Consider the following 23,823-nt stretch of genomic DNA (forward strand, 5'->3'; position numbering starts at 1 on the left):
ATTCTTTTTCTTTTTTTCTTTTATTATAAAAAATATATATATTTTATTGATTTTTTTACAGAGAGAAAGGGAGAGAGATAAAGAGCCAGTAACATCGATGAGAGAGAAACATCGACCAGCTGCCTCCTGCACACCCCCCACCGGGGATGTACCCGGAACCAATGTACATGCCCTTGACCGGAATCGAACCCCGGACCTTTCAGTCCACAGACCGACGATCCACCACTGAGCTAAACCGGTTTCGGCTCTCTTTCTTTTTTTAAAAACACACACACACACACACACACACACACACACACACACACACACACACACATATATATATATATATATATATATATATATATATATATATATATATATATTATTGATTTTCTCCAGAGAGGAAGAGATGAAGGGAGAAGGGATAAAAGAAACATCAATGATGAGAGAGAATCATTGATCGGCTGCCTCCTGCACACCCACAGTGGGGATCGAGTCTGCAACCTGGGCAATGTGCCCTTAACTGGAATCAAAACTGAGACCCTTCAGTCTGCAGGCTGACACTCTATCCACTGAGCCAAACCAGATAGGGCTTCATTCTTTTTCTTAACACTTGTACTGTTTAGAGCATTTCTTTAATGAGTCAACTTCATTGTCTTTCCAAAGAACCTGAATTTTCAACCCTAAGGAATTCATTAAATACAACTAGAAAAACAAATACCAGATCAATGTACAAAAATCAATTGTACCTCTATATACCTACAATGAACAATACAAAATTTCAAGTTTTCATAGGCTGAATCCCTGTATTAATATTTCATTCAATTAATTCATTTGGGTGCCTTTTATACACTACTATATATTAGGTGTTGTTAGAGAAATTGCAGATGCAACAGAGAACAAAATAGATGTTCTATGCTTTCATAAAGTTTATATTCTGGAGCAAACACAAACAATAAAGCAAATAGTCAAATATATAATATGCTAGGTAGTTATATGTAACTGTTCTTTTTCATTGTTCGATAATATTTCATCTTTTGATGGCTACCTAAGTTGTTTTCAGTTGGGACCACAACAAATAATAGTTAGGAATATTCTTGTACATTTATACTGTTCCACATATCAAGAATTTCTCTAGGATACGCATTTTCAAATTTCTGAGTATTAGGATATCCTATCCTCAATTTTACTAGATATAATAACTTGAAACTACTTTCCAAGGTATACAGCCAATTCACATTACTTCAGCAGAAAATGAGAATACAATGTATATCTGATCCAACATTTTGTATTGTCAGACTTTTAGCCATCCTGATATGTGTAGAGTGGTATCTCATTTTGGTATTAATTTGCATTTCCTGGACGGCTAGTTCATATGTTCACTGGCCACTTGTATATAGATTCTTGTGAAATGCCTGTTAAAATCATTTGCTCCTTCTTTTACTGGATGGCCTACCTTTAAAAAAGTACCTCTAGGAGCACTTTACTGGTATACTTTCTGGATATTCATCCTAATGTAAGTTGCGATCATCTTCTACCCTGTGGCTTACATTTGCAATCTCTTAGGAATTTCTTTAGACAAATACAAATTCTCAATTTTAATGTACTCATGTGCCACCTATGTTCTTCATAATCAATACATTTGTGTCTTGTTTTAGAATCTTTTCATTATCAATGTTAAGAACATTCTCAAATTATATAATTTTATTTTTTTTATAATTAAAAGTTAAGTGCACATGGAATATAATTATATAGTGTGATCTGGGGGAAACAATTTCATTTTTTCTAATTGGCTATCTAATTAGAAATCTGAATTGGCTATCAAACTGGCTAACTATTTACATATCTAATTGTTTTAGCACCTTTTATTGAAAGGACTACCTTTCCCCTGTTACCTTACAGTGCCCTAATTCTGTCTATATATTCACAGTCTTTCTTAATCTTTAAAATATTTTGCATTTGGAAGAGTAAGTTGTTCCTACTTATTCTGCTTCAAGAATATCTTGGCTTTGCCCTAGCTGGTGAGGCTCAGTTGTTTGAGCGTTTCCATGCATCAAATGACTGATTCAATTCCCTTTCAGGACATAAGACCAGTTGTGGGCTTGATCCCCAGTAGTGGGTGTGCAGGAGGCAACTGATCGATGCTTCTTTCTCACATTGATATTTCTCTATCTTTCTGTCCTTCTCCTTCCTTCTCTCTCTAAAATCAATAAAAACATAGTTTTATTTTTAAAGGACTATCTTGGCTTCTATTCCTAGCTCTTTGTATTTTCATATAAATTTCACATTCTAAAACTGCTCCCACAAATCTGCTGGGATTTTGCTTGAAATTGTATTAAAACTATAACTTAAAGAGAAATGACATCTTTACAAACTCAGTCTTAAAATCTAAAATTTCATTTGTGTAAAAAGAATGTATAGTCAGGTTCATAAAACACAAGTAAAGCCTAGCTGGCATGGCCCTAATTGAGTTGGCCCCTAACTTCCTGAAGGGATACTCAGAATTCTTGGGCTTAGGCAGGTTTAACAGTCTGGAGTATCACTTCCTTAACCTCTCAATTTGGCTCATTCCAGGTAAAAACAAAAATATAAGTATCAGCCCTAGCCGGTTTGCCTTAGTGGACAGAACATTTGGCCTGTCTACTGAAAGGTCCCAGATTTGATTCTAATCAAGAGCACATGTTCAGGTTGTGGGCTCTTCCCTAGTGTGGGGCATGCAAAAGGCAGCCGATCAATGATTCTCTCATTATTGATGTTTCTCTCTCTCTCACCCTCTTCCTTCCTCTCTGATTAAAAAAAATAAAAAAGAAAACTCTTTAAAAAGTATAAGAAAATATAAATCAAATTAATTTGCCAAAGTAATAGCATTTTACTAAATATGTGTTTATAAAATTTTAAATTTTCTACTTACCTGAGGGTCCACTAACCATCCATGGTATAAAGGAATATCAAGAAGATCAAATACTATGCATTCTGGTGTATATTCAAACACTCGAACACCAGTGAATTTCACATTTACATCCAAGCCTGTCTGTAATTTGTGCAAGACTGCCATAGCATCACTCATATTCTGAAAACAGAAAAGGAAAGGATAACAATAAGAAAAGGAAATAGCAATAAAGAAGATATTTAAATGCAAGGACATTTCCTTCTAATTTTCCATTTTTGATTTTTATTAATATGTACTATGTGCCAGACACCAATCTGAGTTTTAAACATATAATATGGTCTCACTCATATATGGAATCTAATGAACAAAATAAACTGATGTACAAAATAGATTCAAAGACATAGAAGCAAGAACAGACTGTCAAATATCAGAGGGAAAGTGCGGTGAGTGGGTGGGTGGGTGGGAAGAGATCAACCAATCAACTGGTAAGCGCATATATATATATATATATATATATATATATATATATATATAATCCATGAACATAGACAATAATGTGGTAAAGGCCTGGGGTGGGGGTATGGTGAGCTAGAAAGGGTTAAGGGGGAAGAAACATATGTAATACTTTCAACAGTAAAGATTAAAAAACAATATATGTATGTAAAATAAAATAGACAAAATTCCTGATCTCATACAATTAATGCTACTGTGAGAAACAAATATATTCTATATATATAAAAGGCTAATTGACAGACCATCTATCCGTCCGACCAGCCAGTGATTATGATATGCACTGGTAGTTTAAAAATAAACATTGACTTATGCATGCCTGATATATATAGATATAAAGCTCTCACTGGTACAAATCGCACGTTTCTTAATTTTCGTAAGTAAATCTTTATTCAGATTATTACAGTTGTTCCTCTTTTCTCCCCCCATAGGTTCCCTCCACCTGGCTCCCATCCCACCCTCTGCCCTTACCCCCCCTCAACTGTCCTCATCCATAGGTGTACGATTTTTATCCAGTCTCTGCCCACATCCCCCACACCCTTTTCCCTGCTGAGGATTGTCAGTCCACTCCTTTCTATGCCCCTGATTCTATTATATTCACCAGTTTATTCTGTTCATCAGATTTTTTATTCACTTGTTGATATGTATTTGTTGTTCATAATTTTTTTTTAAGAATTTTGTTTTATTTTTATTTAAAAAATATATATTTTATTGATTTTTCACAGGGAGAAAGGGAGAGGGATAGTGAGTCAGAAACATCGATGAGAGAGAAATATCATTCAGCTGCCTCCTGCACAACCCCCACTGGGGATGTGCCCGCAACCAAGGTACATGCCCTTGACAGGAATCAAACCTGGGACCCTTCAGTCTAAAGGCTGACACTCTTACCAGTTTGGTTTTGGCTGTTGTTCATAATTTTTATCTTTACCTTTTTCTTCTTCTCCCTCTTCTTAAAGTATACTCTTCAGCATTTCATATAATACTGATTTGGTGGTGATGAAGTCCTTTAGCTTTGCCTTATCTATGAAACTCTTTATCTGACCTTCAATTCTGAATGATAGTTTTGCTGGGTAGAGTAATCTTGGTTGTAGGTTTTTGCTCTCCATCACTTTGAATAATTCTTGCCACTCCCGTCTGGCTTGCAAAGTTTCTATAGAGAAATCAGCTGACAGTCGTATGGTACTCCCTCACAGGTAACTGTTTTTCTCTGGCTGCTTTCAAGATTCTCTCTTTGTCTTTTGCCCTTGGCATTTTAATTATGATGTGTCTTGGTGTGGTCCTCTTTGGATTCCTTTTGTTTGGGGTTCTGTGTACTTCCTGGACTTGTCTGTTTCTTTCACCAGACTTAAAAGTCCAGGGGGGAAAGTTTTCTGTCATTATTTCTTCAAATAGGTTTTCAATATCTTGCTCTCTCTCTTGTTCTGGTACCCCCATAATTTGGATGTTGGTACACTTGAAGTTGTCTTAGAGGCTCCTTAAGCTATCTTCATGTTTTTTCTTTTTTCTTTTTTCTTTTCCAGTTGGGTATTTTTTACTTCTTTGCATTTCAAATCTTTGATTTGATACTTGAGATCCTCTAGTCTGTTGTTGGATCTCTGTATATTATTCTTTCATTATTTTTATTTTTTCATATATTTTATTGATTTTCCACAGAGAGGGAAAGGGATAGCCAGAAACATCGATGAGAGAAAAACATCGACCAGCTGCCTCCTGCACAAGCCCTGCTGGGTATGTGCCCACAACCAATGTACATGACCTTGACCGGAATTGAACCTGGGACCCTTCAGTCCACAGACCAACACTCTATCTACCAAGCCAAACTGGTTTTGGCTGTATATTATTCTTTATTTTAGTCAGTGTATGCTTAATTTCTAGTTGGTCCTTTTTCAAATCCTCCAGGGTCTCACTAAATTTATGGGTGGTTTCTAGAAAATTATTGAAAAACTTTATAACTGTGGTTTTGAACTCTATATCCAGTAATTTGCTTTCCTCCATTTCTGTCATTTGTAACCTGTTTCTTTGTCTCTGCATTTTCGCTGCTTCCCTGTGTTGATAGTGTGGCCATGTGTGCTAGGTGTCCTATAGGGCCCAGTGGCTCAGTCTCCCCAGTTACCTCTGTTGGACACTCTTGGTGCACCACTTTATGGGCTGTGTGCACAGTCTTGTTGTAGTTAAGCCTTGATTGTTGTTGATATCACTGGGAGGAATTGGCTTCCAGGCCAATTGGCTCTGAGAATCAGCTGTGTCTATGATGGGAGAACTTCTGTGCTGGAGACACCCTTATGAGGCAAGAATTGCTTCAGAAGGGCTTTGGTGCTCACTTAGTCTGCCCCCTGAGTGTGTCTCTTATGGATCTGAGGAGTTGTAATCTGGATGGTCCCACTCTGATCCCTGGGCACACTGGCTCCTGGATCTCCAATATGGAGGTGCTAATTTAGCCTCTGCCTGAGGCCACCCAGCAGGAGCTACAGAGAGATCTGCAGATTCCTCTTCTTTGTTTGGGGTTTGTAGGTGCCCAGATGAGGCCCAGCTGTGAAGCTACGCAAGCTGCTGTGGGAACTTGGACCTTCTTTTGGATATTCAGGGTGTCTGACTCAGCTGCAGCTTGTTAGGTAATTTTAGGTTTCAAAGGACCGGGCCATTCATATGCAAAAACCTCTAATATATATATATTAATTTCTGGTAAAAGAAATTAATAATTTTTATATATATATAAAATTATTAATTTATTTTTTACCAGGGGGAACAGGCTGAAAGGGAAGGGCAGTTGGGAGGGACCAGGTTGGCAGGGAGGGCAATTTGGGGCAATCGGGCTGGCAGGAGCAGTTAGGCATCAATCAGGCCGGCAGGGGAGTAGTTAAAGGGCCTCTCTCATGTGCACAGCTTGGGTGGGGTGAGGTCTCAGGGAATCAACAGAGCGGAGCAAAATAGCAATGGCTGATCATCAGCCCTGTCCAAAGAGGCCACGGGTCTCAGTGTCTCTTGATAATTGCTGCAAGCACCTCTGAGAGAAAGCCATCTTTGAGTTCCAACTGACGCCAGATAAACCAGTTTCTCCCAGTATGAGTCTGGGTCCCCAGAGTTTTGCCTGGAACTGGAGTTCAGAGCAGTCAGGAGCTTGTGTCTCCCTCCAGATTGGGAAAGACAAGCACGTACTAAGTTGCCATCCCCTTCCGTGCGCGCCTCCATGCCTCTGCACTTTACTTCTGCAGTTCCTCTGAGTCTCAGTGTGCTTTTCTCTTTCCTTTTAGTCGTAGAATTTCCTCTCAGCCAGTCTTCCTGTGCTTCTGGATAATGTTCATTTGTCTTTTAGTTGTAGTTTTGAAGTGGTTGTGCGAGGCAGCAATTTCAGGTGTTTACCTATGCCGCCATCTTGTTTCCCACGTTTTAATTTTATAATACTACTATATTATATATACTATTTTGACATGTAATTTTTTGCAGTAATGTAATTACTGCACAAATCTTTCTTCTAATTAATTTTCTTTTAATGTGCATGAATCCGTGCACCAGGCCATTAGTAAATACATAATATAATATCAAGTATTGGTAAGAAAAATTGAGCAGAACAAGGATGTACAGAGTGACAGGGGTGAGGGACCAATTTTAGACCAAGAAGCCTAAATATAAAAGTTTCTAGTCAGCAGAAACCGGTTTGGCTCAGTGGTAGAGTGTCGGTCTGCAGACTGAAAGGTCCCAGGTTCAATTCCGGTCAAGGGCACGTACATTGGTTGTGGGCACATTGCTGGTAGGGGGTATGCAGGAGGCAGCTGGTTGATGTTTCTCTCTCATCAACATTTCTAGCTCTCTATCCCTCTCTCTTCCTCTCTGTAAAAAATTAACAAAATATATTTAAAAAAAAAAGTTTCTAGTCAAAGAAGGCCTCTTCCACTTTTAGATATATATCCAAAATAATTGACAGCGGCTTCTTGAAGAGATATTTGTACACCCAGGTTCAATGCAGCATTATTTACAACAGCCAAAAGGTAGAAACAATCCACATGTCTATTGACATATATGTAAAGAAAATGTGGTATGTATATACATACAATAGACTATTATCCAGCTTTAAAAAAAAAAAAAGGAAATCCTATTATATGCTATAATATGGATGAAACTTGAGGACATTATGCTGAATAAAATAAGCCATTGCAAAAGAACAAATTCTGCATTATTCTACTTAAATGAAATATCCACAGTAGTAAAAATCATGAAAACAGAAAGTAGAATGATGGTGATTGGGATTTGGAGGGAAAGAGAGCTGAGGAATTGTTTGATGGGTACAGAGTTTCAGTTTTACAATATAAAAATGTTCTAGAGATCTGTTACAAAACAACGTGAACACAGTTCGGATTACTGTATTATACATTTAAAAATGGTTACGACACCCTAACCTGTTTGGCTCAGTGGATAGAGTGTCAGCCTGCGGACTCAAGGGTCCCAGATTCGATTCCGGGTAGGGGCATGCACCTTGGTTGCGGGCACATACCCAGTAGGGAGTGTGCAGGAAGCAGCTGATTGATGTTTCTCTCTCATTATTGTTACTATCTCTCTATCCCTCTCCCTTTCTCTCTGTAAAAAATCAATAAAATATGTTTAAAAAAATCGACTTGTAATCATTTTAAAAATTGTCATAGAAACACACAAATACAATGTTGCCTTGTGTAAGCAAAACTGGGAAAAACATGCTCTTAGTTTACATTATAATTTCTGGTAAAAAAAAAATATATATATATATATATATATATATTTTTTTAAATTATTTATTTATTTTTTACCAGGGGGAACAGGCTGAAAGGGAAGGGCAGTTGGGAGGGACCAGGTTGGCAGGGAGGGCAATTAGGGGCAATCGGGCTGGCAGGAGCAGTTAGGCATCAATCAGGCCGGCAGGGGAGTAGTTAAAGGGTGATCAGGCTGGTAGGCAGAAGTGGTTAGGGGCAATCAGGAAGGCAGGCAGGCGAGCAGTTGGAAGCCAGCAGTCCTGGATTGTGAGAGGGATGTCTGACTGCCTCCCTGTAGGATTGGGCCTAAACAGGCAGTCAGACATATCTTGAGGGGTCCCAGATTGGAGAGGATGCAGGGACACCCCTCCCCCCCTGCACCCAAAAATTTCATGACCTGGCCTCTAGTATTCATATAAAACAGAGACTGTTTTATATCTTTAAATTAAAAATGACATATTTTAATATAATAAAAATTGTTTGTTTTACCTGTTCATAATTTAAACGTTGAATTTCTGAAATTTCTTTTGGCTTTGCATCAAGCATGTAATCTCCTGTAAAAAAAAAAAATTGTGAAGTTGCCTTTTAAAAATATCAGATTTAAATTTTAAATTGTAGCAATGTGACATAAAATTAATTCTAATTCTAATTCTAATAAAAGAAAATTGATATTAGTCTGAGATGTATATTTTTAATCCTCACCTGAGGATATGTCCATTGATTTTATTTTTTACTTACTTACTTACTTATTTATTTATTTATTTTTTAAAAAAAATGTTTTATTGATTTTGTACAGAGAAGAAGGGAGAGAGATAGAGAGTTAGAAACATCGATGAGAGAGAGTCATCGATCAGCTGTATCTTGCACACCCCCTACTGGGGATATGCCCACAACCAAGGTACATGCCCTTGACCGGAATCGAACCCGGGACCCTTCAGTCCCCAAGCCGACGCTCTATCCATTGAGCCAAACTGGTCTCGGCATGATTTTAGAAAGAAACATCAAAGTGAGAGAAAAACAGCAAATCAGCCCCCACATCCTGGATGCACCCCAACCAGGGATCAAACCCAATCCCACAACCTAGGTATGTGACCTGACTGAGAATCGAACCCACAACCCTTCGGTTTATGGGACAACTCTCTAACCAAGCCACACTGGCCAGGGTAGTCTCATATGCTTTTTCAATTACATACTCTAATGCTTTTGAGCTTTCTCTTTCTTCCAGTTTATAATATAGTGGAGCATCTTCCCATGTATTTCAACAAAACTCTAAATGGCTGTACCAAGTTTCACTGTTATTAATAATATAACTATTACCCCATTACCTTTCCAAGAATGGGTGTTATCAGTCTTCTAAATGTTTGCGCCATTCTGAGAAGTAAACAAAAATTTTTTGCATTTAAAAAATTGATCTATTTTATATATGTATTTTTACTTGGTATCACCTGTTTTATATATATATATATATATATATGTAACTTTTGGTATATGTGGCACCTTTTAAATATATGTAGCTCCATCTTCATCTGCAGTGCCTTATCTATGTTTTGTCTTTTTAATTATGTATTAACTACAATATATATACGCCTTTTCTTTTAATTGCCTGCCTACACAAGTATTATTTCTTCTTATTGAACTGTAAAAGCTCTTTTTCAATTAGAGAAATTAGAACATTTATTATTATATATGTGGAAAATATTTGCACTTGGTATTGGCTTCTAACTTTATGCTTATGCTTTTTTGTCTATTGTTTGTGTGTTACAGAAATATTTAATTTTAATTTGGTCAAATTCCTCTATTAATAGATAGATTGGATATCATGTGTAGAAAGATCTTCACATCTTAAAAGTACAAACATAGCCTTGGCCAGTGTGGCTCAGTCGGTTGGAGAGTCATCCCATACACTAGTGGACGGTAGGTTTGATTCCCAGTCAGGACACATAACCAGGTTGTGCATGTGAGGGTGGCAGCCGATGGATGTTTCTCACATCAATGTTTCTCTCTCTCCCCTACTTTCTCTCTCTAAAAAAATTCCCCCCCCCGATATTTTATTGATTTTTTACAGAGAGGAAAGGAGAGGGATAGAGAGAGAAACATCGATCAGCTGCCTCCTGCACAACTCCCACCAGGGATGTGCCCACAACCAAGACACATGCCCTTGACCGGAATCGAACCTGGGACCCTTCAGTTCCCAGGCCAATGCTCTATCCACTGAGCCAAACTGGCCAGGGCTAAAATAAATTTTTTAAAAAATATACAAACATTCACATATGCCTTCTTCATATAACTTTATATTTATCTTTTTTAATGTTAAATCTTTAATTTACCTGGTGTTTATTTTGATATAAACAATTATATATAATACCAGCTTCTCACCTAGCCCCTCAAATCACTAACAAATTGATGAAATTTTTTATAATACAACCTTTATTTTCTAATTCAAAATAAACTTCTAAAGGTTGCATCAAGTACTCTCTTAAGCTTTCCAACTCTACTAAAAAAAACCTCCTACAAACATTAATATATTATTTGTATTTTTCCCCCCAAAATATATTTTATTGATTTAAGAGAAGAAAGAAAGATAGGTAAAGCATTAATAATGAGAAAGAATCATCAATCTGCTGCCTCCTGCACACTCCCTACTGGGGATCAAGCCTACAACCTAGGCATGTACTCTGACTAGGAATGGAACTGTGACCTCCTGGTTCATTGGTCAACATTCAACCACTGAGCCACACTGGCCATGCTATTAGTTGTACTTTTAACTAGAACTTTATATAATATATTTTATTAATTTTTTACAGAGAGGAAGGGAGAGAGATAGAGAGCTAGAAATGTCGATGAGAGAGAAACATCTACCAGCTGCCTCTTGCACACCCCTACCGGGGATGTGCCCGCAACCAAGGTACATGCTCTTGATGGGAATCGAACTTGGGACCTTTCAGTCTGCAGACCAACGCTCTACCACTGAGCCAACCGGTTTCGGCTTAACTAGAACTTTAGGATAGCAAAATCTAGATAGGTGTGGGGTTGAAAGGGTCAATGGGAAAAAAGGGGGACATCTATACTTTCAAAAATAGATAACTTTAAATAAATAAAATAAAAGATAGAAAAATCTACAAAATATTTTATTCTGCATAGGTACAAGAACTCCAAAAGCACTAAATGAATTGACTTTCAGAGATATATAAGCAAGTCTATATAACAAATATTTCTGAGACCATATAATATGTACCATATTTATGTATCTCTACATATATATCTATATACATATATATACAATACATATATAGGCACACACATAGACATAGACATATTTAAGAACATACCGTATTTTTCGGACCATAAGACGCACTTTTTCCCCCCAGAAGTGGGGGGGGGAAAGTCCCTGCGTCTTATGGTCCAAATATAGCCTACACATATATTTTTTAAAAAAAGTTTTTTTACTTGCCCGGCTCTGTGTGGTCTCTGTGTGCTTGCCCGGCTCTAAAATGGTTCTAAATGCTGCTGTTTACTTTACAGGGTTGATTACAGGTGTTTATGACTGTGATGTTGGGTTTTAATGCACATAAAATATTTGAGGACACTATTTGTTTCAGAATCTTTTTTTCTTCATTTCCCTTCTCTAAAAACTGGTGCGTCTTATGGTCCGGTGCGTCTTATGGTCCGAAAAATACGGTAATTGCTATATTTGTATCCTAAATGTCATTTGATAGAATTGGATATTTCTACTTATTATTATTTTTTATTGATTTCAGAGAGAAAGGGAAAGGGAGAAAGAGAGAGAAACATTAAGTGATGAGAGAGATTCATTGATCGGCTGCCTCCTGCCCACTCCCTACTGGGGATTGAGCCTGCAACTTAAGCATGTGCACGTGACCAGAATAGAACCCAGGACCTTTCAACCACCGGCCAACACTCTATCCACTGGGCCAAACAGGCTAGGGTGAAGAATCAGATATTTTATTTATTTATTGTTAATTTCAGAGCATTTTATTTTTTTAAAATATATTTTATTGATTTTACCCAGAGGGAAATTGAGAGGGATAGAGTTAGAAACGTCATTGAGAGAGAAACATCGACCAGCTGCCTCTTGCACACCCCCGCACCCCCCCCACTGGGGATGTGCCCGCAACCAAGGTATATACCCCTGACCGGAATCGAATTTGGGACCTTTCAGTCCGCAGCCCGACACTCTATCCACTGAGCCAAACCGGTCTCGGTAAGAATCAGATATTTTTAAAAGGCAGAGTTTGTTGCTGTCTGATTTGCTCAGTGGTTAGAGCATTGGTCTGCACACTGAAGGGTCTGGTCAAAGACATGTACATGGGTTGTGGGTTCACTCCCTGCCCCTGGTCAGGGCATGTGTGGCAGGCAGCCAGTAGCAACCAGTCTCTCTCACATCGATGTTTCCCCCTCTCTCTTTTTTCCTCACTCCCTCCCTTCCACTCTTGCTGGAAAGAAATAGAAAAGCCCTGGCCGGTTTTGCTCAGTGGATAGAGCATTGGTCTGCGGACTCAAGGGTCCCAGGTTCGATTCTGGTCAAGGGTATGTACCTTGGTTGTGGGCACATACCAAGTGGGGAGTGTGCAGGAGGTAGCTGATCGATGTTTCTCACTCTCTATCCTTCTCCCTTCCTCTCTGTGAAAAATTAATAAAATATATTTTTTAAAAAAACACCAATAATTTGGTTGGGCAAACATAGGAAACAGAATAAGATAATGATAAAGTATAATATAGTTATAATAAGTGGCCGGCACCGGTTTGGCTCAGTGGATAGAGCGTTGGCCTGCGGACTGAGGGGTCCCGGGTTCGATTCCGATCAAGGGCATGTACCTTGGTTGCGGGCACATCCCAGTAGGGGGTGTGCAAGAGGCAGCTGGTCGATGATTCTCTCTCATCGATGTTTCTGACTCTCTATCCCTCTCTTCCTCTCTGTAAAAAATCAATAAATTTTAAAAAATATATATAAATAAATAAATAAATAAAATCTAATAAGTGCCACTCTATGTTAGTCTAATCCTCACACAAACTATTTCAGATAAGTAAAGTTACAATATAAATTCTAATTTGCATTAATACTTTTTTATACATTATTTTTCTACCCATTTTCTACTTTCCACCTACACTTTTTCCTCACCTTATTTTATTAGACTTCCTAGCACTTCCTAAGTATTCTACTTGTCTTGTTCATTTCTTTATGCCAAAGCTCTCCAACAAACCTTGCCCATGTATAGCCTTGCTCTACTATTCTAGTAAGAAATTTCCAAATTAAAATTCACTCCTCATCTAACATATGCCAATCAAAATTCCCATTCCCGTGTGGTTTCTCAGCTAGGTGCTAGAAAAGCAATTAATAGTTTCTCTTATAATTTTTCTACAAGTGTTTGCTTATTAATTCGAAATTACTCTAGGGAACTAGAGTAATCTCAAGAGGAAAAAAATAAAATCGTTTAGAAAATTAAACAATTTGTCCTAGCAGGATTGGCCCTGAATAAAGTTTACTTTTGGTGAGGCAAATTCTTCAGAATTTCTTTCCTCATACTGCTCTTGCTCACTTTCCCCACAACTCCCATTAGGCTATTGCTTTCACGCTACTCCTAGTTGCTGATTCCCCCTCACCCAAAACTTTCAAACCTCTTAAAATACCCCAAATCTAGATAGTTCTTCATTAATATTTCTTTTTCCCTATTAAAAATTTCTACCCTGTGGCCTGTTTTCTCAAAGCTTTGCTAACCAACATTTAAATGATATTAATATTTCAAATGTCTCCCTGCTTTTAACACCCTCTAATTGCTTTTGTCTGCATACTTTCTGAGACAAAATGAGCTGTTACTTTCCTATTGGCTGTATATGAGGATTTCCAGTTTTCTCTTGTACTCATTCCAAGGAGGTTTTCATCCCATGCATTTACTTGTCAAAGTTATCAATGGCCTCCTTATGGCTCAGTCAATGGTCAAATTTAAAGTCTTCTTCCTGTTTGAACTACTTGTATAATAGCATTTGATCCAGCTAATATCTCACTCTTCATTGAAGGTTCGTGGGCTGACCCTCTAACTATTGAGCAAACCGGCCAGGGCCCTAAGTTCTAGTTCAACATCACAGCCAGAGAATTCTTATTAAACTCAAGTCATATCATGTCAGTTCTCTGTTCAAAATTCTCTAATGGCTGACCAGCTTACTCCCAGCTAAAGTCAATGTTATAATAGTCCACAGAGCCCTATATGATCCGACCCTATTACTTCTCTCTCATTTCCTACTAACTCCCCTTTACACACTACTCAGCAGTCATACTGGCTGCTCAAGAGCAACAAACATATTTTAGCCTCCCCCTTAAATATAATTTAGAAATCACAAAGTCTAGGAATCACTAAGCTAGACTTAAAAAAGTATAGATATTTTATTTCTAGATATCTAGATATTCAAAGTAATCTACCCATATGTAAGACGTTTCCTAGCCAGCAAATATCCTATGCAATAAAAGTGTAATATGAAAATCAACCAAATGGTGAAATGAATGGTCGCTATGATGCACTCTAACCACCAGGGGGCAGACACTCAATGCAGGAGCTGCCCCCTGGTGGTCAGTGCACTCCCACAGGGGGAGCTCCTGCATGCCCTGTACTGGGCATTGTATGGGCTCTCAGCTGTTGAGTGCAGCGGTGATGGTGGGAGCCTCTCTTGCCTCCACGGCAGCATTAAAGACCCCTTGGGGGATGTCTGCAAGAGGGCACACCAGCCCCCAGTGCACAACGTTGTGCACCGGGCCTCTAGTAATGAAATAAAATATTAATTACACAAAGAAAAGGGTCTTCCAAAAGCTGCAATCTCAATTACATCACAGACCCTACATCTCACAAAAAAAAAGTTAGCTAGTTTTCTGGAATGACAAAGACAAAGTAATCAGCTGACAATTTAAAAAAAAATTACTAAAAAAATTGTGAGAATATGGACTAGGATTTCCAATTGGTAATAGTAGATATAAATATATAAACTTTTCTTTGTTAAACCAGGAAAGATCTCAGTGTGATGTACAACTACCTGCTCTGTAAACAAGTTCTCTTCAATGCAGCTGATCTGTAAACTGTGTATTGATGGTCTGTTTTGAAATAAGAGGCTTGCATAATAATGCAATTCAATACACTACTTCCTTCACCAAGAAAATTTTGCTATGAAAAAGTTTCAGATAAACTAAACAGAGAGTTTACTACTGTAAATGTTTTACATATTGGCACAAGTCCCTATCTCACTGCATACTGATAGCTAACATTTCTGGCATAGGTCCATGAATCATACTTTGGGTAGAACTGCTCTAAATCACCCTCTGGGTCTTTATTTAAAGATAATCAGTACTTTTTATTTTTAAACTTTTTATATATTTTATTGATTTTTCACAGAGAAGAAGGGAGAAGTATAGAGAGTTAGAAACATCGATCAGCTACCTCCTGCACACCCCCCACTGGGGATGTGCCCGCAACCAAGGCAAATCCCCTTGACTGGAATCGAACCTGGGACTTTTCAGTCCGACGCTCTATCCACTGAGCCGAACCGGTCAGGGCAGTATTTTTTATTTTTTATTTTTAATATTTTTATTAAGTTCAGAGAGGAAGGGAGAGGAAAGATAGAACATCAATGATGTGAGAGAATCATTGATCGGCTGCCTCCCGCATGCCCTGTACTGGGGATTGAGCCCACAACCCAGGTATGTGCCCTTGACTCTTCAGTCCACAGGCCAATGCTCTATCTACTCTATCCACTGAGCCAAACCAGGTGGGTGTAATCAGTATTTTTAAAAACAATATATACAATATCAGAGTTTCTGTGCTACTTATCATTGTGCAACTTATTGGAATTAATGTATATCTTGTGTTTTCTAGATGTTGTTCAGTCTCCTTATAAAAATATTATAGAATTTTAATCCTGGTCAGAAAGAAGGCTTTAACATCCAAGAAGAATGAATACTGATAAAAAAAATTATAATTAAGCCGAGACCGGTTTGGCTCAGTGGATAGAGCGTCGGCCTGCAGACTGACAGGTCCCGGGTTCAATTCCAGTCAAGGGCATGTGCCTTGGTTGCAGGCACATCCCCAGTGAGGAGCGTGCAAGAGGCGGCTGACCAATGTCTCTCTCTCATTGATGTTTCTGGCTCTCTATCCCTCTCCCTTCCTCTCTGTGAGAAATCAATAAAATATATATATATATATTTTTCTTAATTATAATTAAGAGATTAAAAATTATAATTTTAAAATAGATTATATAATAGTACTTCTGGAACATGAGATTTAATAACATGTTTTTTATGTTTTTATTTTATTTTATTTATTTCAAAGAGAGGAAGGGAGAGGGAGAGAGAAATATCAATGATGAAAGAACCATTGATCAGCTGCCTCCTTATGCCCCCTACAAGGGATTGAGCCTACAACCTGGGCAGGTGCCCTGATCAAAAATGGAATCATGACCTCCCAGTTCATGAGTCAACGCCAAATCACTGAGCCACACTGACCAGACTTAATAACATATTAGCTTTGAACACTTTGTTTTAAAAGAGATATAAAATCATCCACTTTTCAACACTAACCTAAATATTCCATCAGCTGTTCAGCAGTTATGATTTCCATCATCGGTGGCAGTTTAACCTGAAAAACAAAGTATTTTTTTTTCTATAAAATCAAATGTTTTAGGTAATTAAAGTGTTTCTCTGTCAGAAAAACAAATATATATGTACATATATGTATCGACTATTTATATACATTAACATTATTAAAATGCTGATAGTGAATCTTTATAATATATAACAGTCAATCCTATAACAATAAAATTTACAGAATGATATAAGGTCTCATAGACATTGAGAAATCTGTTTCCAATGCATAGTGCTCTGCCTTTCACCACTCACCATGATTGTCATTAGGCACCTGTGACAGTGTACTGCATGATAAAAAATGCAGTTCAAGGGCAGGAAAAGGCATCAAACATGTTGTGACAGGTGACTCACCGAACAGTTTTACTGAAGACAGGCTCAAATACAGTTCAATATCCAATTACTTCAGTCTAAGCTGGCCATTTTTTATTGTGAATGACTAACATGAATACATATTAAAGTATTAGTCACACACTGAAGAATTCAGACTGTATTATTCCACTTTTAAAGTTTAAAAACAGGTAAAATTAAGTTATATTGTTTAGAGCTGCATATTTGGTGATAAAACCACAAAGAAAAGTAAGGAAATGGATACAATAAAAATCAGGATTATGTAAGCCCTAGGGGTAAGAGAAGTGATAGTTTGAAAGGAGCATATTAGACATCTGAGGTGCTGGCAATGCTCTATTTCTTGACTTGCACGGTAGTTCTGCTGATGTTTGCTTTAGAATAAATTGTTAAACTGGACATTTCTGTTTTATGTTCTTTTCTTATTATATTCCACAATAAAAAAGTAAAAATTAGGTACATATTTAAGTTTCTAAAGCTAATTCAGATGCAACACATCAGTCTAAATTAATTTTTCAAATGAACTGGCAAGAGTTACACAGATATTACAGCTAATAATTATAAATATTTTAAGTGACTTATTCAAAAGCATGCTCTGTGGTATATTTATAGGAAAAAAATAATGTAGGATGGAAATTCAAAGTCATTAACATATCAATAAGAGAAGAACTTCATGATTTAAAATTGTTCAGAATTATTTTCCACTCCACCAAGGAAATAATTTAAATCGGCAATTTCTTCAAATTCCCTGTGTTGAAAAAGGTCTTCTGGGTGTTCAAGTTACCAAATGCGGTAATAGCATGCCACAATTTTTTGTTTTTGTTTTAATCAATGAATAAAATAGGTCTTATAAAAGATCCCTGTAACACTGAACAATGTGAGAACCTCTGATAGCATATATGATATTTGATGCTTATGATTTAGTCATCCAATGGATTTATTACTCAGTGAACCCAAGAGAGTCCATGGAGGTTTTGATCATTGCTCAGTAATTATTTTCATTTTGTTTTTTAAAAATTACAAAACTTTTTTTTTTTTTTAAGCAGTATTAAGTTTACAAAAAAACTGAGCAGAAATTATGGAGAGTTCCCATATTGGTATGTTTTTAAACTAAAACTTACTGGCAAATTATGGTCCCTGCTTGTTTTTCTAAATAAAGTTTTATTAAAACATGATTTATGTATTGTCTGGCTGCTTTTGCACTATAGTAGCAGACTGAATCTTGGCAACAGGGGCCATATTAGCCCACAAAGCCTAAAATATTTACTATCTAGCCCTTCACAAGAAAAGTTTACTGATCCCTGCTTTAGGTTATTTTTACTGCTTTCAATATTGCTTTTGGATGTCTGATATTTAAACTAATAGTTTATATTCACTGTGAATGTTCATATTCTGAACAATTGTCAGACCAATCTGAAAGACCATTATATCTAACAATGTTTCTTAAACAAAATAAGACCTACATATTCTTTTATTCCAGACATACTCCCTACTAAAATATATTTACCAGAAAATTCCATAAACAAAGCTTATCCTCTGCTTTGGTTAATGTAATAATTCTACTATAAAATTATCAAGATAAGAAACAAAGGCACTAACAAGTATATGTATTTGGAAAATACATTCTATAAACAAATTTCTGAAAACAGATAATTTCAAGGTTTAGCCTTGGAATTTCCAAATAATTGCTTATCTTCAAATATCTGCAATAGAAAATGACAATCTCTATATTGATTTTAGAAGTGGGACAATAGCCTAAACCAGTATGGCTCAGTGGATTGAGTGTCAGCCTGCGGACTAAAAGGTCCAGGGTTCGATTCCAGTCAAGGGCATGTACCTTGGTTGCGGGCATATCCCCAGTAGGGGGTGTGCAGGAGGCAGCTGATCAATGATTCTCTCTCATTGATGTTTCTAACTCTCTATCCCTTTCCCTCTCTGTAAAAAATCAATAAAATATATTAAAAAAAAAAAAAAAAAGAAGTGGGACAACAAATACACAAATATTTTAACTGACTTATTCACAAGTATACTCAGTGGTATATTCATTTTCTGAATCTAAGCCAATAAAATATCCTGGATGTTCATTAAAACTAGAAACAAAAGAGTTAATAGTGAAGAAAAATACTTAAAAGCCAGTGCCAAGGTTTTATTAATGATCCTAAGACTGAAGGGCTTCCGGTTGGATTCTGAGAACCTCATACCTTGGCTGCTGCCTGGATCCTGGCCCAGTTGGGGCTTGTGCAGGAGGCAGTCAATTGATGTCTCTTTCTCTCTCTGTCTCCCCCACTTTCTTCCACTCAATGGAAAATAAAAATCAATGGAAAAATATCCTCAGGTGAGGATTAACAACAGCAACAAAAACGTATTTTAAAAAAGAAATTAGTTCTTAGGTAATCTGACAAATAGCTCCCTCAGTTTGTAGCATGTTTTGATCTAGTTCCTGGTGTGTGTGTGTGTGTGTGTGTGTGTGTGTGTGGTGGGGAGATTGTGAAGGTGAGGGGTGAAGAGGGTGGTGTCTTTTTGTCCTATTTTTCTTTAACCGTAAGCTCTTTTTGTTTTGTTTTACCAAAATAAGAATCTGATGTTATTTTATGGTTTCTAGGACTAATGTTTGGAAAAACTGTGGTATGCAGTTAGACCTGAGCAGAGCAAGGAGGATGGGCCAGGTCACCAAGGTGGAAAGCCTTGAGTGACAAGCAAAGGACAATTGTAGGGTGGGACCTAGCTAGCCTCCAGGTCCCACCAGCACATCACTGATTGTGGTTTGGACCCATTGGCCTTTCCTCCCTAGAGATAACATCTGGGCTTCAGTTTCAGACCCAGAAGAAAAATAAAACCAGCCACAGCTGCATAGAATAATGACCCTTAGTGCTAACCAATCAATCAATGGAGACCATAACCCTGAAAGGACATACCTGGAAAGCTGCTGAAGCTTCCCCTCGGACCTCCCCTAAAATCTCCACCCTTAAAACCCTTAGGAAGAATTCAGAGCACTCTCCTTCCCCTTTCCCCTTTTATCCCTCCACGTGTTACCATTGTCTTCCTCACATCTAAGCTCCAAGCCCTTCCTTTACCCAACCACTTGTTTTCTACCTCTGTGATTTACCAAATAAATGTTCTGTACAGTTTGAATCTTGGCTCTGAATTCTTTCCTAGCCAGATCTCAAATACCAAGGTTGCTGAACCCAGGTCGGGTCTGATCCCATAGGTCAAACACCTGGTGCCCTTCCCTCTGCCAGAACAAAACCAGTTTAATGTAAAAGAGCCTTGCTTCAGAACCCTGATGTTCCTCTCTTCACTCCCTCTACTATTATATTCATACAGTCATAAACAAAAATATTAAGGCAGAAACGTTAAAAAAATTAGATGCAACCCCAGCTGGTGTGGCTCAGTGGCTGAGAGTCAACCTATGAATCAGAAGGTCGCTGAGTGGATTCCTGGTCAGGGCATGTGCCTGGGTTTTGGGTTCCATCCCCAGTAGGGATCATGAAGGAAGCAGCCAATCAATGATTTTCTCTCATCATTGATGTTTCTGTCTCTCTCACCCGCTCCTTCCTCTCTGAACTCACTAAAAATATGTTTTTTTAATTGTATGAAAAAGTAGAAAAATAAAAGCATAATGGCCCAGCCATCATTGCTCAGTGGTTGAGTGTAAGCCTATGAAATAGAAGGTCACGGTTTGATTCCCAGTTCGATTCCTGGTCAGGGCACATGCCCAGGTTGTAGGCTTGATCCTCAGTGTGGGGCATGCAGGAGGCAGCCAATCAATGATTCTCTCTCATCATTGATGTTTCTATCTCGCTCTCCCTCTGCCTGCCTCTCTGAAATCAATAAAAAAAAAATATTTTAAAAAGCATAATGAGCCGAAACCGGTTTGGCTCAGTGATAGAGCGATGGTCTGCGGACTGAAAGATCCCAGGTTCAATTCCTGTCAGGGGCATGTACGTTGGTTGTGGGAACATCCCCGGTGGGGCGTGTGCAAGAGGCAGCTGGTCGATGTTTCTTTCTCATCGACGTTTCCAGCTCTCTATCTCTCTCCCTTCCTCTCTGTAAAAAATCAATAAAATATGTTAAAAAAAAAAAAGCATAATGAATTCAGCTTCAACATTTATAAAACAAGGCCAATATTATCACATAAATTTTATATATCATCTAAATTTTTATAATTAATTAATTAATTAATTAGTCTAAATGGGACACAGTCCTCAAATATACCTATAAATGGTTTTTGTTTCTAATATATTTTTATTGATATCCGAGAGGAAAGGAGAAGGAGTGACAGAAACATCAAGATGAGAGAGAATCACTGACTGGCTGCCTTCTGCACAGATGGGAACTGAGCCTGTAACCCAAGTATGTGCCCCAACCAGGAATCGAACTGTGATCTCCTGGTTCATAGGTTGTGGCTCAACCAAATATAGCATAAAGAAGCAAATTGAAAATGTATTCCAAGATATAAATATGAGTAAGTTACCTGATATCAGTTAAACAGACATAGAAATTTTAGCTTGAGTAATTTAATGGATAACTTTCCTTCTTTCTTGATTTGTTGGCTTATCATAGTTCAACTATTTTACAGGTTATGAAATATAACCTACCCACTCTCCACCAGTCCAAAGACAATTTTAATTAAAATTCCATTTCTAACTCAGTTTGATCATTTTAACTGTCATCTCTCATCCAGAACCACAGCATTTACTTCCTTTGAATCACTCAAATCCTTCCAATATGTTCAGTTTATTGATTTTTCTCATTACTTCATACCCAAAAAAGAGATGATCAACTATTTTACTTTCAACTCTAATTCCACTGACTCACCATGAATCAACCTTTTAAAAGCCCAATCCCTAATAACCCTAACTAGCCATTCTTCCTGCTCCTATTTCCAAGTATGAGAACTACTGGGGGTAGTGGAGGGGGAAGGAGGAGGATTACAATAAAGCAAAACTGATATACTAAAAGTTTTTAAAGAATACCCTAATTTATTCATTGCTACTCATGATTTCCTACTTATGCCTCAAATTCCTAGGCATAATCTCCATGAAGCTAGAATTTGTTTAAAATACAATGTACTTTTCTCATCATACCAAGCCCTCATGCTTTACCTCTTTCCTCCTTAATTACTGACATGTTTGATAGTTCTTTCTGAAGAGATCAACTGTTATTCTGAAAAAATGGAAAATGAGACCTCAATTTCCATCTGTTAATATTAATATAATCTTGTCTCTGTATGTATTTGCCTTGTCCCATTCCTTACTTCAGAAAATAAGATTGTTTGTCCTTCAAAGAAAACTTTACCACCTATTCTGAAATGTCTGTATTATCACTTTTCAGCAACCTTCTTGTCCTCACACCTGTCTTTTTGGCAAAACAATTCCAATTCTACCAGCTACTTGATGTTGTTACATTTGACAATAACTACTTCTTTTAAAAATATATATATATATATTTAATTTTAATGGAAAGGGAGAGAGAGAGAGAAACATCAATGATGAGAGAAAATCATTGATCGACTGCCTTTGCATGCCCCACAATGGGAATTGAGCCCACAAATGGGGTATCTGCCCTGACTAGGAATCAAACCGTGACCTCCAGGTTCATAGGTCAATGCTCAACCACTGAGCCACGCCGGCTGGGCATAACCACTTTTTTATTACAGCTTCTTTCTCAGACGATTATCATGACATTTCCCTATTTTTAGTTTCTTTTACACCCTCTCTCCCTTAATGCTTAGCATTCCTTTCTCCTCACCAAGTTAAATCTTTATTCCTGTTTTCTCTGTGTCTACTAAAGAATGAGATGGAAAAGAGATTGGGGAATAGAGGGAGGATAGGGAAGATGTTTATGCTGGCCATTTGTAGCTCCTCACATATATTGAGGTGGAAAAAATTGACAACTATTGCTCTCCATTCTCATTTATTCTTATAGTTATCATACTTACTTACATCTATATAATGTTTCCCTAATTCTATTTTTCCATAATTTTCACCTCTTTCCTGACCCAATCCATATTTCTAGAGGCATAATGAACATTTATATTTTTGTCAGACATTACCAACCTGACACGATCTAAATTTGACATCAACTTTCCCACCTAAAACACCTTCTCTATCTTTTGAATGGCCCAAGAAATCTCCATTGCCCAGATTAGATAAAGTGCCATCTTCTTCATTTCCTATATCCAGGTAGTGATCATTTCATGACATCATAGAGAAGGGGCAAAGAATTCCCCATACAAAAGAGCTATCCTTATCAATTCTTTCTGCTACATTCAATACAGTCTCACCTCTAATCTAATCTCAAGCAAAAAGACCACTTTCACCATGTCATTCCTCTGTCTAGTAATCTCTATTCTAACCCCCCCCCCTCCTCCCAGCTATGACACCTGACGCCATCATGACCAAACGCCAAATGATTTCTTCATGGGAACAAGTAAGTGTTGCTCTGTTCAATTCTCATCTTCCAACAAAGGTCAATTTAAATGCTCCTGAGGAAGAAAGGTAGGGCAGGAAACTATTCTTATCTCTGTCCACAACTGTCTTCAAAGTGGGCGGGGAGGCGAGCTCCGGTGGGTGGGGACTTGACACCTGGTCCCACACAGGTCTGGGTCTTGCACAATTTCGCTCGGTGGGACTCTAGTTTATAATAACTCCCTAATACAGCTATATATGAAGTTTAAACACAACCAGTGATGGTCCTCTGAAATCTGATACCTACCTTCATACTCTATT

At 37.6% G+C, this 23,823-nt stretch overlaps 1 protein-coding gene across 2 annotated transcripts in view; it reads right to left on the reverse strand.

The window, feature by feature from the left end:
• Positions 1-23,823, reverse strand: part of MINDY2 (MINDY lysine 48 deubiquitinase 2) — a 63,449-nt gene that overhangs the window by 35,420 nt on the left and 4,206 nt on the right. For both annotated transcript variants that reach the window (XM_045582151.1, XM_036440595.2), the window contains exons 2-4: positions 16,682-16,739; positions 8,593-8,657; positions 2,894-3,052 (exon numbers count right to left, since the gene is read on the reverse strand). In XM_045582151.1, the coding sequence (XP_045438107.1) occupies positions 2,894-3,052; positions 8,593-8,657; positions 16,682-16,739 (282 nt within the window). The remainder of the gene's footprint in view (positions 1-2,893; positions 3,053-8,592; positions 8,658-16,681; positions 16,740-23,823) is intronic.

Source organism: Pipistrellus kuhlii, unplaced genomic scaffold (assembly GCF_014108245.1).
Source record: "Pipistrellus kuhlii isolate mPipKuh1 unplaced genomic scaffold, mPipKuh1.p scaffold_m20_p_1, whole genome shotgun sequence".
NCBI lineage: Eukaryota > Metazoa > Chordata > Mammalia > Chiroptera > Vespertilionidae > Pipistrellus > Pipistrellus kuhlii.